This window comes from Mytilus galloprovincialis, chromosome 10, assembly GCF_965363235.1.
Source record: "Mytilus galloprovincialis chromosome 10, xbMytGall1.hap1.1, whole genome shotgun sequence".
NCBI classification, from domain to species: Eukaryota; Metazoa; Mollusca; class Bivalvia; order Mytilida; family Mytilidae; genus Mytilus; species Mytilus galloprovincialis.
Genome location: NC_134847.1, coordinates 39,940,786 through 39,957,626, shown reverse-complemented (window position 1 = coordinate 39,957,626; position 16,841 = coordinate 39,940,786). Strand labels below are relative to the sequence as shown.

At 32.1% G+C, this 16,841-nt stretch overlaps 1 protein-coding gene across 2 annotated transcripts in view; it reads right to left on the bottom strand.

Annotated features, from left to right (window-relative positions):
* Positions 1-537: 537 nt before the first annotated feature.
* The window catches only part of LOC143047552 (neuropilin and tolloid-like protein 2), a 32,275-nt gene continuing 15,971 nt past the window's right edge, over positions 538-16,841 (bottom strand). For both annotated transcript variants that reach the window (XM_076220618.1, XM_076220619.1), the window contains exons 4-8: positions 14,706-14,900; positions 7,432-7,567; positions 6,697-6,770; positions 5,290-5,448; positions 538-3,302 (exon numbers count right to left, since the gene is read on the bottom strand). In XM_076220618.1, the coding sequence (XP_076076733.1) occupies positions 2,749-3,302; positions 5,290-5,448; positions 6,697-6,770; positions 7,432-7,567; positions 14,706-14,900 (1,118 nt within the window). In that variant the 3' untranslated portion in view covers positions 538-2,748. The remainder of the gene's footprint in view (positions 3,303-5,289; positions 5,449-6,696; positions 6,771-7,431; positions 7,568-14,705; positions 14,901-16,841) is intronic.

Genomic DNA, 16,841 nt, shown 5'->3' with positions numbered 1-16,841 from the left:
TAGATCACTCATATCAAATTCAACCGTTTTTGGTCTTCTAATAATGTACATAGAAGAATATTCAATCAAATCAGTATATCTTAAATGACGAAATAATAGATATCAAACACAAAGAAATAATATCATACAAGGTAAAAGAATACTTGCAATTAAGCAAGCACAAAGCTCTAACTAACTCTTATATCCGTCACGGTCATAATATAAGATTTTCTACAGCAACGTCACGTGCGTGCGAAGAGAGCACAACTGGAAAATACGACTTTGTGTAAAGCACAGTATATTAAAACTGTATACAGGAAACCGAAAGTGAAAACCAAGCATGTGATACTAGTTTATTGTTTGTATAAAACAGTATGTCTTCAAAGGTATGTGAAGTTATTTGTTATATTTCAAATCATTTAATAGCATATTGCCCCTCTGACCTGAAAGTACTGGCCACAACCTTAGACTAAACTAAAATCGCTTATGAAAAGAGCGGTAAGATAAACGTTATGACACGACAGTATGTTGGTTCTATGCATTAAAAGAAATACTAACTTAAGGTAGTACAATACAAAGATTTTATAACTCCAACTCCCAAGTTTTAAAATGCTGTAACTTTCTTAATAATGCTTGAAAATTTATAAAAGTGGTAGTTATGGATAGCTAACAGATTACTCTTTCAAATTAATGCAATGTTAGTATTATGCAACAATCATGTAACCAATTATAATGTTAACTGTGTCTAAAATATTTTCCCCCAAATTTCAACTTTCAAATGAATTAGCTTCTGCATAGGTATTCCTAGACAGTTGATTTTATTATATGTTGTTCCTATGGCCATTATCTACAAAATAGTGTCTCAGATTTCAGATAGAATGTATAGAACAAATTTTACACCTAATAAAAATTATCTTCTTTTATGTGGTAAGAATGTTCACACTAATTAGAGATTTATGAGAGAATGGAATACCATAGGGACAATTTGGGACATACTTTTGAAGCCCATGATGTGTTGATTAAGATTTCGTTAAAATTTTCTGATTAGTTAAAGAGATGATAGAGCTAAATTAATTCAAGTAAACTGACCGAGATTTTGCAACTTATTACATAATAATTGATTACATAATAATTGCATAATAAAAATATTGCATGCATTTTAAAGATTATTCTTTTATCTATCTATATATACCTCTTTTATTATTTTTTACACAATCATAAGAGAGTTACAGCATTTTAAAGCTTAGTGATTGGAAGTAAACAAATCTTTGTATTGTGCTACCTTAATCTATTTATAAAAATCATTCTATATTATGATTTTCACCAACAAAGCACACAATTATGATGTTTAAATGCATCATTGATGGAATTTGCCAAAACTGTCTTGATATGATATTTGTCAGCTATCTTCGTAATTTGCATTTTTTTTCTTCAAATGTAGGAGATTTAAAAACGATATTTTCATGGAAAATGAGGGGCCCAATGTTGAACTTCGTTCATCCACTCCTTTATCATCTATTTATTAAACAAATACATAATGTACAATAATTAACATTTACATGTGAAGTCAATTGTTATCTCAGTACTATCTATGTGAACATCTTCAGTATATAAAAATATACTTTATATGGATTTAAAGGGGCACTATAGCTACGAGATATATAAAAAATCTAAAGTATGATTTTTTTTTGTTCAATCATTAATGAAAGTGAAATAATGAAATAATAATTCACTTTTAGCAGCTAAAATGGTTCAATTTTGTCAAATTAAGCTAATAAATTATTCACTTGCAAGTGAATAACTCGACCTCATTAAACCTATATTCAGGTGAACTCCAATTTAACCCCATAGAAAGATAGAATAACGCATGCATAGTTCGTGTACGGTTATTTAGAGGAAAAGAATGTCAACAATGAAAGTGAAACGAAGGTAAAAATAATTTAATTGACGGATTCGATTAAAAAAAATCATTCTTATTTAGGAAAAAACGACCATAAACATACACTTTTGATCTATAATACAAAATTCAGTAGACCTATAAAAATCCAACTGCACGAGTTGCTTAATCTATTTATATCTATGTTTATGTTTACATCGCTTATATGATCACAGAAGGTCAACTCGGAATTTAATTAGATGGCGTCATTGCTAAAATTCACACGAAACGAAGCTAAGTCTTGAGACCATGACCTGTAAATTGTTTATTTTATACTTTTGATAGTTTGGGAAAATATTTTACATTGTTATAAATAAAATATGAGAATTGGAGTCAAATTGGTGAACATGAATTTGACAGCTAGTGCCCCTTTAATTCGACTTATGTCAAATATATATAAAAGCATGATTGCATAAGTTTGATTCTTTTGCACATTTGTAAATAAAAATGTATGACTTGATTGTTTATAAATTAGTTTTGCTTGAATGAAGAATTTTGAAAGATTACAAGACAAGTTACTAATAATATCAGTACTAAAATATAAAAAATGATTAAACATTCTACAGCAGTTGGTCAATTTGAATAATTGTTACTATGGAATGTCATAATGAGGGGTGGCATGAAGGGGTGTTCATTGTCCAAATCCTTATTTTTTTATAATGGTTACCCTTTCATCAGTTTTTCCTTCTTTTCTCCAGATCTCATTCGTTTAGCCCTAGATCCATAAATCCCAAATATCCTTCATCACCACTTTTGTACACCCTATATCCCAAAACCCCACTATTAACTCTCGATACTCGACACCCCAAATACGTGCCTACCCTATGAAAACACTAAACGTTTAGTTGAGTATCAGGTCCATGTTCTAAATTTAACTCTTGCATCATATGATACGATGAACGTTTTTTATGAGTTCGTAATCCTTGATTGGGCATTTGAGGTTCTAAATGAATATTGTGTGTCACTATGTCATGAATTTCATCTTCATTGTTTGAACCAACATCAACTCCTTCATAATGAAGAACATTTTTATCTCTTTCTTTTCTTTTATTAAACATTTCACTACTTTTAATGTTTTCGATTGTTCGATTTTGAATTTTTTTTCGTCGATCTATTGTCATATCGACAAAATCCGTCGTATTTTTATCATCCGAAACAAAACTCGTTGTTAACAAAGTAGCAGACTGCGCAGCAATAGAACCCGGATCTGATGTTCTGATGTGTGGTGATACCCAATGTGTTTGTGGTGGCTTCTGTGACTCCATTTTTATTACATTCTGTTTACGTTTTCGGTATCGGAAACATAATAATGCTATGACGAGTATTAACAGAATAGCCGAGACGGGCACAGCAACATATATTACAATGAATACCAGTCTGTTTAAACCTGAAAGATAAGGGATAATCTAATGTAAGCATCAAAAAGCTTGAATAATCTTAGTCTCTTAGTCTTAATGTCTCAAGAAATTTAGCAAAAGGACATTATGTAAACAAAAGCTTTTTACAATTAAAGTTGATTGTTGTTATATAGTGTTTGTGTGTTAAAATAGCTAACGAGTTGGTTCAACAGAGTCTTGTGTTAACCTTTTCAGTCATATCACTAGTAAACCAACAATAAGTATCTATTTGTATGTAACAAGTCAGATTATCTGGCCGATACACTCGACTGGTTATAAGTTAATCATCTATACCCCGTGAGTTCTGGGTATTGTTTTCTATAGACTGTTGGTGCAGTTTATTAGTCATTTGAGTTTATATGTTTTTATGCGTAATATCGATACACATTTTCTATTATAAATGCCTGTTTAGAAAAAGGAGCTCAGACATAGGAGTGTTTGGTTTTTGGTTTTTGTAACAGAAAGGTTTGATATAGCTCGTTTTATTACATCGGCTGTTTTATTTTCCTTTATTTGACGTATGCCTATAACACCGATACAGTCTTAAAGAAGCAACACAATAAAAAGAAATCCATTTTCATTACCTAAGTTCTAGCTCATCAGGACCTTAGTAGAATAAACGAGGACTTATTATCATATTTGATAATTCATAGAATTGAGAATGGAAATGGAATCTATCTTTCTGCAATAGATTTCTTCAGAAATTCAATCATAATATTTGATCATAATATCTAAAATTTTTTAAAAAGTGTATATTTTATTCCACCCACAAGATAGAAACTTTTGTGTTTCTCATGAAAAATATAACATTAAAAGAGGATGAAACGTAGACGCTGGAGATAGCAATTAGATAGTAGCTAGTGTAGTCACTTGATAGTCAAATTGAAGCCGTAGAAGTATAATTTAAAATATTGGGCGAAGAGAGACCATTTTCAACATTTATTTATAATCCTTATCAATCAGGACTTAATTATTAATAGAGGTAGAATATATTTGTGTAATTCACACAGTGGTGAATGCATTACGAAGTTACAATATAAATGTGAAAATCCAAAATCAAAATAAGTCGTTGCCAAAGTGCAATATATCATATACTGGACAAATCAAACCCAATGTGAGCTTATTAAAGAAGACCAGAAATAGATCTTTGCTTTTGAATTATGTTTGACAGTATATCAATTTGCTAACACAGAACCAGGATCATTGATCTATTAGTATGCCACGATCAAATCCATAGGGATGCCATATTTCACAAAGATTTAACATCAGCGCCTTGTTTATGTATTCAATCAGAACTGTATAATTTGTTGGAAAATTTAACACAGCAATAACCTCATATAAAGATAACTATTTTTATAAATACTGCTAAATGTAATTGAGTACCACGCCAGTTGTTCCCACTGGAACAAGAACATCCTCTGCATTGAGTTAATCCCATGTTTCATAACATTCGTGATGCTCTTCTGATTTTCTTTGTAGTGTTTGTTTAATTCTTTTGATTTGTCTAGTTGGAATCAACGGTAACAATTTAACTGCACTAGGTGCGAATTTCAACAATTAATTTTTCTAAAGTAAGTTCGATGCCGAAATATTTGAAAATCCAAAACTGATTTCAAACGTTAAAGATTTGATAAAACAAACAAAAATGGTTTAGGTTGTACCATACATTTGAAAATATAACAAGCGACTCTCCCAGGTTTTGGGGTTCGAGTTGCTTAGTCTTAAGTTTTCTTTGTTGTGTCTTGTGTAATGTTCTTTGTCAGTTTGTCTTTTTCTTTGTTGTTGTCGGTTTATTTTTCGATCTATGAGTTTGAATCTCTGAAATCTGTCGTCCCTCTTTTAAAACATATTACCAAATCATTGGAGACAACAACCTAATGGTTGTAACATTATTTTTATATAGTACTTTACGTACTTTGATTTTCGTTCTTCAATTGAGTTATTTCCCTTTAATATCAGTCTGGAATGTTTACTTACATCTTGCTTCATCACTGCTGTCAGTTACTCCACAGTTAGGTAGACCATTACACAACAATGAATGATTGATACAGTATTGATATGTTGGGGTTTTACATCCATTGTTTTTATTTTCCAAACAGTGTTTTGTCTCATGACATAAAAACTGATGACATTTTCCTGTAAAAATGTGAATGTCAATTATCTTCATGTGAAATGACAAAATATCTCCAAAAATTATGAAAACTATGTACTCACTAAATGTTGTTTCCTTAATGTTGGCTTCTATCACTCCTAAACAAGCTTCTCGTATTCGTATTCGTATAATTTGATAATACTGAATTAGCATTATGATTGTATAGATCAGCAAAATGCATAGACGAATTGAACTCGATTGATTCAGGGGTTGATATATTATACTCATAATTCTTGGAACGGCGATACTTTTTCCATATATAGTTCGTGTGATCGTTTGACTATAAGAGATCTTGGTGTTATCAAAGATCAAGAATATAGGAATTTCTTTTATTAAAAGTTAGCTGTAAATGTACACGTTAAGACATACAATGGAAGTAATGGATATAGTTAATGACAAAGAATTGGATTCCTTTTTCCAATCATGGGTTAGACTAAGACTTTATAAAAAAAAGTAGAAAAAACGTTCGATGCTTTAATATTTTTAACACCTTCAGTAACACTAAAAAGATAGATCTTGATATCTAAAACCAAACAAAATATCTAGAAAAATCCATTAAACAAAGACAAAAAAAGAGTCGGATGGTGGATCTTGGTAGCGTCTGTTGTACTGTCTAATATTTTTGGTTGTTCCTAATTTCAATTTTAGCAAACAAACAAACAAACACACACACAACATAATACATACTTTGATAAAAAAAAACACACAAACACACAACATAATACATACTTTGATAACAAACAAACAAACCACAACAAAAATAAACCCAAACAAAATCAAATGAATCCCTTAAAAAAATTGAAACCTCAGTTCTAATATAAATTATTCACAAAATAACATGCAGTCAAAAAATTATTTTAAAATGTATTATCTAAAATCATTTTATAATATTAATAACTGGATGAATTTCAAATGCGGGTTCGTGGAATACGGTCACCAAGCAATGGTATCAGCAATTTGCAAATAAACCAAAGCAATATGTGCTGCTGTATGTATTCACGTAATCTTCAACATGAACTTTTATGCAACTGTTTAAGTTTGGAAAGCTTAATGTGTAGAAAGCTATACTGTTAAGGTCAACCTTGTCTATAGAAAATACAGTCTCGTTTTTGTAAAATTGTCCGATTGGTTCATATCATGCCACATATCTCGTTTTATTCATATATATAAAGATTATATGATTTTTAATTAGATCTGAACATAGAGTTAACGATATGTAGGTTTTTACTAACCTAATTCCACTTTAGTGACTGCTGTCCAAACTAATTTGAATTTAGAGGCATCTACTTGAGGATTAGCCTCATATCTGTAAAAAGAAGGGGAAAAAAAAAGAATACAATACTACAAATGTTAACATTGTGTATGTATGTGTCTGTCCCAAGTCAGGAGCCTGCAATTCAGTGGTTGTCGTTTGTTTATGTGTTACATATTTGTTTTAGTTCATTGTTTAAATAAATAAGGCTGTTAGTTTTCTCGTTTGAATTGTGAAAGGCCGTACGGTGACCTATAGTTGTTAATTTCTGTGTCATTTTGGTCTCTTGTGGAGAGTTGTCTCATTGGCAATCATACCACATCTTCTTTTTTTATATTGTACTTCTTTGATTCATTGATTCTGTATTATCAGTTGAACCTTTATATATATATATATATATATATATATATATATATATATATATAAAAGAAACAATATGAATAAAAAATTGCTTACTTAAAGGCAACAATAAAATAATTATTTAATAATAATTATAAGTGTCAAACTTGGCTATGTTGGGACAAATTTAAATTAACATATGCTAGCTAGCAAGCTGTCAAGGTTATCGATATGTAAAACACTCGTGTGTCTACATAAAATTAATTACTGTTACTCTAGTCAACAGAACTGGAAGCCAAATCATTTCTGAAGTTGGGAACCAGTCGAAACAAGTATAAAAAAAAGTGGTATTCAAAAAAAGCAATAAACAGCTTACCTTATTACAAGCCTAGAACTACCGGAAATAAACTCCAAGTCCTCCTGTACGTATCGTGATTTACCACAGTAGTTTTCATCAGGATATAATGGTACAGTAAAGCCATTGAAAAACAACAGACGTGTATGCGAACAACCTGCAATGAAACAGGTAAATAATAGACTTTCACTTGTGTGTGAACAACCTGCAATGAAACAGGTAAATAATAGACGTGTATGTGAACAACCTGCAATGAAATGGGTAAATAAAAGACGTGTATGTGAACAACCTGCAATGAAACAGGTAAATAATAGACGTGTATGTGAACAACCTGCAATGAAACAGGTAAATAATAGACGTGTATGTGAACAACCTGCAATGAAATGGGTAAATAAAAGACGTGTATGTGAACAACCTGCAATGAAACAGGTAAATAATAGACGTGTATGTGAACAACCTGCAATGAAACAGGTAAATAATAGACGTGTATGTGAACAACCTGCAATGAAATGGGTAAATAAAAGACGTGTATGTGAACAACCTGCAATGAAACAGGTAAATAATAGACGTGTGTGTTAACAACCTGCAATGGTAGAGGTAAATAATAGACGTGTATGTGAACAACCTGCAATGAAACAGGTTAATAATAGACCATCACTTGTATATGAACAACCTGCAATGAAACAGGTAAATAATAGACGTGTATGTGAACAACCTGCAATAAAATGGGTAAATAAAAAACAACCTGCAATGAAAAAGAAAATGAAAGACGTGTTTAAGAACAACCTGCAATAAAAAATGCGAATAATAGAATTAAATGTGAACAACCTGCAATGAAACAGGTAAAAATAGACGTAATTAATAGTACTAAAACCGGTAATAGTAAATGATTATGTTATAAGTCTGCAATGAAACAGGTGATTTACCACAGTAGTTCTCGTCTGCATATAATGGTACAGTAAAATAGGCAAATAAAAGACGTATATAAATGTGCAAAACGATGTTGAACACCTGAAATAAAACAGGTAATTACAAACAAAAGACGTTTATATGAACAAACGCAAACCAAAATATGTCAATACAATACAAAATAATATTTTTTCGTCAATTTTGTTGTTTTTTTTTTACTTCCAAAATGTTGTGTGTATTTTATTTGCCTTATTTGATTTGAAAGTTGTCTTTCATCTTCTCCTTCATGTTTTTCGTTCTTTGGTTACGTTTCCATTGATGAAAACTATAAACAACATTTGCTTTCATTCATATTGATTATATCTCTTGCATATTTCTTATAGGTAACCACAAAGGCTATTTTATAAGAATTATGAGAAATTGTTATGTCTCGAAATAGGCAAAAAAAGATTTCTCTACGTAATTATTATTGCTTTTATTGCAAATGTTACACACTATAATGCAAAGTTTATCACCAGCCAGCTATCAAGAAAAATGTCAACACAATAAACTTAAAGGTTATTTCCCTAGAAAGCATTGAAATGTTAGTTTTACAGATTTAAAAAGGCTCTAGTGATATTTTAACAGTAAAATGAAAATATAATATATTTTGCCAACTTCCTGCAGTTCTTGAGATTTATGAGAGGTGTGAGGAGACAATTCACTTCTAACATAGAGGCTTATTTTCTAACTGAAATAATCTATCTAGATCCGTTTATCTGACGTTGTCCATAGACAACTCTAAACTACAATCCATGACACACGTGACGATATAAGTTTCCAAATTGTCAACCTCCCTTTTCTCTGTACATACATACCCTCTATCAAAAAAGTTTATTCAATCTAGATTATTATGTCATGTGCATGCATGTTTATATTTTTTATATACTAAGGGACGACATCAAAAGTTCAATGAAGGATAAAAAACTTAATTCACATAGTTTTTTCACTGACCCCCCACCCCCTCTTAACTTAATTTGGAAAATATTGATTGACCCATATGGATATATGTAAAAATCAATGTTGGATAACCAAATCTTGCAGCAGTTCAACCCCCACCCCAAACTATTTGAATGAAGTTTTTTTAATTTTACATTGATCTTTTGATGTCGTCCCTAAAGGTTTTACAGCAATATATTATATGTGAAAATGAGAACGACTGAAATCGCAATCACGAAATCGATAAAAAAAAAAATACGATGTGTCTGTTTCCCCAAAACGAGGCGGAAGCAATCAAATTATCAATCAAAGTTTAAACGTCGAAAAGAAACCGACAACACCATGCTAACAACGAAACAATAATTGTGAAAAGAACACGGATGCCCCATCCGCACTATCATTTTCTATGTTCAGTGAACCGTGAAAATGGGTTAAACACTTTAATTTAAATTAGTAAGCTCATATCATATACTATGTTTGTTGTCTCCCTTCTCTTAAATAGTTTTGGTTTTATTGTCATGTATTGTAATTTCAAATAGTTAAATGAAAACAAATTCACCAAAATTATGTGTACACTTTAATTTAATCTGTAATTGTACTGCTCCTCGGGGCGTCTTGATTGACAAATAAAAATTGTTGTTGTTGTTTTTGTTTTTGTTATCATACGGAACAGGTGTACTAAGTTTCAAGTTGATTGGACATCAACTTCATCAACACCTACCTCGACCCGAAACTTTAACCTGAAGCGGGACAGACGAACGAACGAACGAACGAACGGACGGACGCACAGATCAAAAAACATAATGCCCATAAATGGGACATAAAAACGAAGCAAGAAAAACAGGCGTAAAACACACTATATAGAAAGCAAGGACTGAATAAAGTAACGAAATACATATTTTTCGTAGTTTTAGATCACGAGATACCAGAAATGTCGTGTCATCTGAAAATTGACCGATTTACCGAACCGTATATTCCAGTAGTGAAGAACATGCATTACATGCGTAACATGAAAAACAATAAAAGAAACTGTCAACAAAATCGACAGCTGTGCAAAAACTTTGAAAAGTTTAAAGAAAGAATGGTATATATTTCAATTGATATCAAATAGTCCATTTGTATGTATGTTGGTGTCTGATTTGTGAAAGTTCGATGATTTTGTTGTTTCGTTGTTTTCCTCTTAAACTTTATGTTTCCCACGGGTTTGGTCTTTTATCCGGATTGGTTTTCGCTTAACCGATTTATGACTTTTGAACAGCGGTATAATACTGTTGCCCTTATTACAATTCATGTTTTGTTCTTTGTTCTTTTGGAATGATAATGTCTATCAATTTTATACTTCCATATTTTTCTTTTTTCTTTATGTTGAACATATTAATCATTACGTCTATTTTTTGTTTGTCTAACATGTTTCAAGTATAAATATTGGTTTTATCAACTCCTTAATATTTGTATATGGTTTTGGATTAGTAAAATCATTTGGCCTGGAGCTTACCTGAATAGATTGTCGAAATTCGCATCTTGTGCAGTATCGTAAATGTTAAAAAAAATGACACTTTGTAATTATTAATGTTTGTATTGTAAATGTTACATAATAAAATGCAAAGTTTATCACCAGCCAGCTATGAAGAAAAATGTCAACACAATAAACGTAAAGATTATTTTTCTCTAGAAAGTATTGAAAAACAAGGAGATATAATATATTTCAAACTTCCTGCAGTTCTCAAGATGTATGAGAGTTGAAAGCAGACAATTTACTTCCAGGGCCGTAACTACCTATGAGGCAGAGGAGGCAAACTGCCTCCCCTGAATTTTCTACACCAATTTTTTTTTTTGAAGTAATAAAATGAAATATTGACAATATGTACACGAAGAACTTGAATTTATATTATAAACAACACAAGTTTACAGTTTTAACAGTGTTATCATGATACGTGATATATCTGTCATTTTCCGGATTTTTTTTACCGAAAGTGAACCGTTTCAGTAAAAAAAATTTCGTGTGGCCGTCCGTCTGTTATTCAGTATTCGTACGAGAACACATATGAAACTTTACTTTCGACAATTTTGAATAAAACTTAACTATTCACATTTATTTAGGGGCTTCATTAAGCAGAGGAAGTTCCTTTTCATCTTTTATGATATCGGAAATTCGTTACCGGCTGAATCAGCTGTTGGGTCATTTTTTTAACGTCTCCCGGCCGATCGTACGAGAACATTATGGTCAATGCCTTAGTAGTTAAACACTTCCATTCGTTGAAGTAGAGACTTTCTAATATAAGTATATACTAGTTTAGAAAGTCCTTGGTTGTAGTTATATACATATCTGTTCAGCTTTCAACAATATTGAAATTCAAGGTCCTCGACAAAAAAAAAAATATCTTGCTTTCTATGATCTTGCTTTTTATGTTTTTTTAACTTAACAGTTTGATTTCTAACAAAAATATCTTTAATTACAGATAATAATGATCCAGCAATACTGATGTTTCTCAAAGTAAGGAAATCGAAGGAAAGCGGGTGATTTTTAGCCATATTGAGAACTAAATCCGCGGTCACAATGTATTTAATGTTGATAATTATAGATCAAAGTACGGCCTTCAAGACGAAGCCTTGGGTCACCCCGAACAGCAATCTCAGTTTGCTTTTTAATAAAAATTACTTCCAGGTTCAAGCAATACTGATGTTTATTAAAGCAAGTAAATCGAAGGAAAACGGGTCATTTTTAGCCATTTTACTGCGAGAAAAAAAAACGGCACAGGGGCTGCGCCCCCAACCCCCCTCTCTTTGGGCCTCAGTCTGCGGCCCCCAAACCCCTACCTCCCCTGAATTCGAACCCTAGTTACGGCCCTGACTTCTAACACTTTCAAACAACTTACAGCAAAATGTATTGAGTGTGTAATTAGTAAATGTAATATTTTTGGTTAGCCTGCTTGCTAGCTGAACCGTGAAGATATTATAAGGTTAGGTATACTACCCTCCTTGTAGAATAATCTTATCCGACAGATAACAAATCTATCTATGTGTCTGTAGGACTAGACTACACCGAAAGGTTTGTAGTAAAGTTATCCTTATAAAGACTTCACGGTTCAGTTAACGAGCAAACTACCCAAATATATTACCTTTACCTACACACTCAGTGAATTTTGCTGTATCTAGATCCGTTTCCCTAAAGTTGTCCATAGACAACTCCAAACTTCGATCTATGACATACTTGACGATATCAGTTGCCCAATTGGCAACCTCACTTTTCTCTGTACATACATACCCTCTATCAAAGTCTGTTTATCGCGATTATTAGAATCAATTTCATAACAGCGGGGACAAGACCATTTTTTTGCGTGCTCAAGTTATCAAATTAGATGAACGTTCGTCTGTAAGGCCCACTTGTCATATCGTTTGTGTTATAGACATTTAAACTGTGGGGTCGCAAACAGTTCTAAACGCTTAAATCAAATAAAAAGAATAACTATTAGAGAATAAAACCTTCTGTGGTGATTTAAATGTTGAATTCTAAAACTGAATACGTAATTTAACTAACATAAGTATTGCTGTTGTCCACGCAGTTATGAAAATGATTATATGTTATGTGCATGTATGTTTACATTATTTTCAAATTAAATGTTTTACAGCAATATAATGAGAACGACTGAAACCGACACTACTTCAGGTTTACGTTCACAATCACGACGTTGATAACAAATACATTATGTCGTGTCTGATTCCCTAAAACGAGGCAGAAACAATCAAAGGAGCAATCAAAATGTAGAAGTTGCAAAGAAAGTGACAACACCGTGCCAAAAACGAAGAAAAAACAAACAGGCGTAAAATACACTACATAGAAACAAATGACTGAACAACACGAACCCTAACAAATACGATGTGTGACATCAAGTGCCCCGGAAGGGTACATAAATCCTGCTCCATATATGGTATAGTAACGAAATACGTAACAAAATACATGTTTATTGAATTCTTGAATCTCAAGATACCAAAAAAGTCGTGTGATCTGAAAATTGACAGATTTACCGTAGCGTGTATACCAGTAATGATAAAATGCATAAAAAATATCATGATTAATAATCAAAGAGACTGTCAACAAAGTTTTCAGCTGTGCAAAACCTGAATAGTTTTACGAAAGAATGAAATGTATTGCAGTTGTTTTCAAATAGTCTGTTGAAATGTACGTTGGCGGTTGTATTTGTAGTCTAGCAGTTCGGTGTTTCTGTTGTTACTTTTTTTCCTTTTGTTTATGATGTGTTTCCCTCGATTCGTTTTAGTCTGTGACCCGGTTTTGTTTTCGCTTGATCGATGTGTGACTTTTGAATAGTGGTATAATACTGTTGCCCTTATTGTAATTAACTCTTCGTTCTTTTTCTTTTGATTAAGATATTATCTCTCTTTCGTCTATTTTTGGTAACTTTCTTTTGTACCACTGTATGTTCAACATATATTCTTACGTCATTTTTTTCCTTTTGTTTAAAGTAAACAGGCTTATCAACTCTTCAATATTTGCATGGGGTTTTCGAATAAAAATCCTATTAGCCTCGAACATCAACCTCGGGTATCATCAAATAGATTAATTGTCGAAATACACAGTACATATTGTCAATTTAAGACTCTACTTCTATATATAAAACCATAAACAAGTCATACTCGTAAGATGCTATGCACTGCAATAACCGCTTTCACCAAGCCAGACTATATAACGGTCATTTGTCAATTGTTCCAATAACGATTGCTTTCCATATGTTACCAGGAAATTGATTTTATAATACCTTAGAGTCAATAACGTTTGTTCATGTCTTATTGACGTGTGACTCACATTTACTTTTGTTAGTTTTCAAAATGCTAGTATATATTGTTTAAATGTGTCTTTTGTAATTTAAAATTTTCGACAAGAGGGACGAAAGATACAAAAGGAACAGTCAAATTCATAGATAAAAAATAAACTGAAAATGCCATGGCTAAAAAAGATAGAGACAAACAGACAAATAATAGTACACAAGACACAACATTTATAGAAAACTAAAGACTAAGCAACAGGAAGATTAAGCAGATCCTGCTCCACATGTGGCACCCGTCGTGTTGTAGAAACTATGGATTCCAGGAGATATGTTATTTTTTTATTCTGAAAAGCGTTCATCAAATTGTGTTTGGTTAATAGCATTCTCAACAATTGAAAGGCATCAAACGTTATTTTCTTTTTGGTATCCAAACAACACATTATGGGAAATTCCGGTCACTAAAACGTCAGTATGGTTGTCCTTCGACAATGGCATTCAACCCATGTTAATTTCACTTCAGTACATGCAAACAATGTCCTTAAGATTCTGAAACAACTGATTATAATTATTAGCATTTTGGGTTTTATGATATAACTAACTTTTAACAAGATCAAGGTAACTTACTAGATAAATCTAAATCCACCATGGTGACAAGAATATTTTCGTTGTCCTGTACTTTAATGATCCAGGTACAACGAGATCCGGGTTCCGTTGAGATGACTGGATTATCTGGATAATTAGGAGAGGAGATGATACCAGTCATACCAGTATGGAAGCCCGGTCCACAACCAATAGTCGACATTCCAAATTGGTGCCAATCTAAAATGGTTATTATATTCTTTGAAATATGGACATCTTCTTGCATATGGAAGAATATTACACTTTAATTATATACACTTAATTATCGTACAATGATTTTTCAACAATTTTAGGAACAGGACATTTTTCATAACAAAACGCTATCCGAAATGTCCTTCGGCAAATATCGCAAAGAATTTAATCAGGTTAAGCAAACTCATGTTCAGCTAGTGACACACATTCTATTAGTCTTTGAATGGGATTCTCGTGATTCATAGGTTCTTGCGATTCATAGATTCTCGTGATTCATAGATTTTCGTTTTGTAAAGGTTTCAAACGATATCGATTTCATAACAAATTTCCATTAAATGCATCAAAAACTCGGAAAATCAGAACTTACAGAAATCAATTTTCATATTTGATCCAGAAAATCTAACACTACTTGTTCAGGAGCCAGGTTAAAATTTGAAAATCTTTTTGGGATACATGATAACCTGAATCTGTCACTTTTTAAGTGACGATATTATGCTTTAAGTTTTATAGTTCTTGCAAAAACTACCAAGATAGAAAATCCTTATGGTGAGTGACACATGTGTTTTATAAAATCTAGCAAAAACTACCTAGATAGAAGGTCCTCATGGTGAGGAGTGACACAGTGTGTTTTATAAAATCTAGCAAAAACTACCAAGATAGAAGATCCTCATGGTGAGGAGTGACACATGTGTTTTATAAAATCTAGCAAAAAAACTACCAAGATAGAAGATCCTCATGGTGAGGAGTGACACATGTGTTTTCAATCTCCTGCGCAGAGATCACATATCCGTTTAATACTTTGTAACACTACACTGAATATGACCTCTGTCATTGTGTCGGACAATGTATGGCAGAGGTCATATTAAGTGCAGTATTGCAAAGCATGTATGGAACGGATATGAACTGTGCGCCGGAGATTGATGTGTTTTATAAAATCAAGAATGGAAACAGGGAATGTGTCAAAGAGACAACAACCTATCCAAGGATCAGAAAACAGCCCAGGATCACCAATCGGTCGTAAACACAGCGTGAATATATACCGCACACAGAGGCGTGCTTCTTCTGACCCCTTTAGAAAAATGTACTAGTTTAATGTTTCATCGTAAATGGACGTCACACTAAACACAGAACATATAAATGAACCAAACTTGAAAAGAAAACAAACCATACACACCTAATAAAGACAAGAGACTCCTGACTTGGAACTAGTTGATAAGACTCCAATGTAAACAGATGTTCCATGGTGTCAACCACTATCAGTTTTCTTAAATTAGCGTGTATATATTTCATATTTTATTCAATCGTTTTATTATTTTCGCATAAGACGCGTCAAACTGTAAAACGATTTATAAAAAGCAGTAGTTTATTTAGTTCTTGCTGTGTTCCTATATGTATTCACAGTGATATTGAATTCTTTTAAGATGATGGTCAATTTGGAATCGGATAGACTTCATATCCATCAATTGCACCATGTAACGTTTTAGACATCAAACAATGTTACCATACATATTACAGACGATGCTATTGGGAATAAATAAACTGGGCTTTTGTAATCATGTTTAGTGCTGTTTTAATGAGTTCGGCGTCAGATAATAAATTCAGTAGAAGATACAAAAACAACTTGCAAGACACAAAAGGGCCTTTAAAGTTTCGAAGATGTTAACATTATACCGTCCTACGATTTGATGTGTAAGATGATCATTTTTCGGTTTAACAAGAACACTTGAATCAAGTTTTAAGATATGAAAATGCATTGTGAATAAGCTAACATTAGATTAGTTGGTTTTATTCAACAGGTTGTTGGTTTCTGGTGCAAGGCATAAACAACGAGTATGATAGTGAAAAGTAAAATTAAAAAAATACAAAACAACAATGAAAATTGAAACGGAAAGGTCTATATCAAATGGCAAAATCAAAAGCTCAGAATCA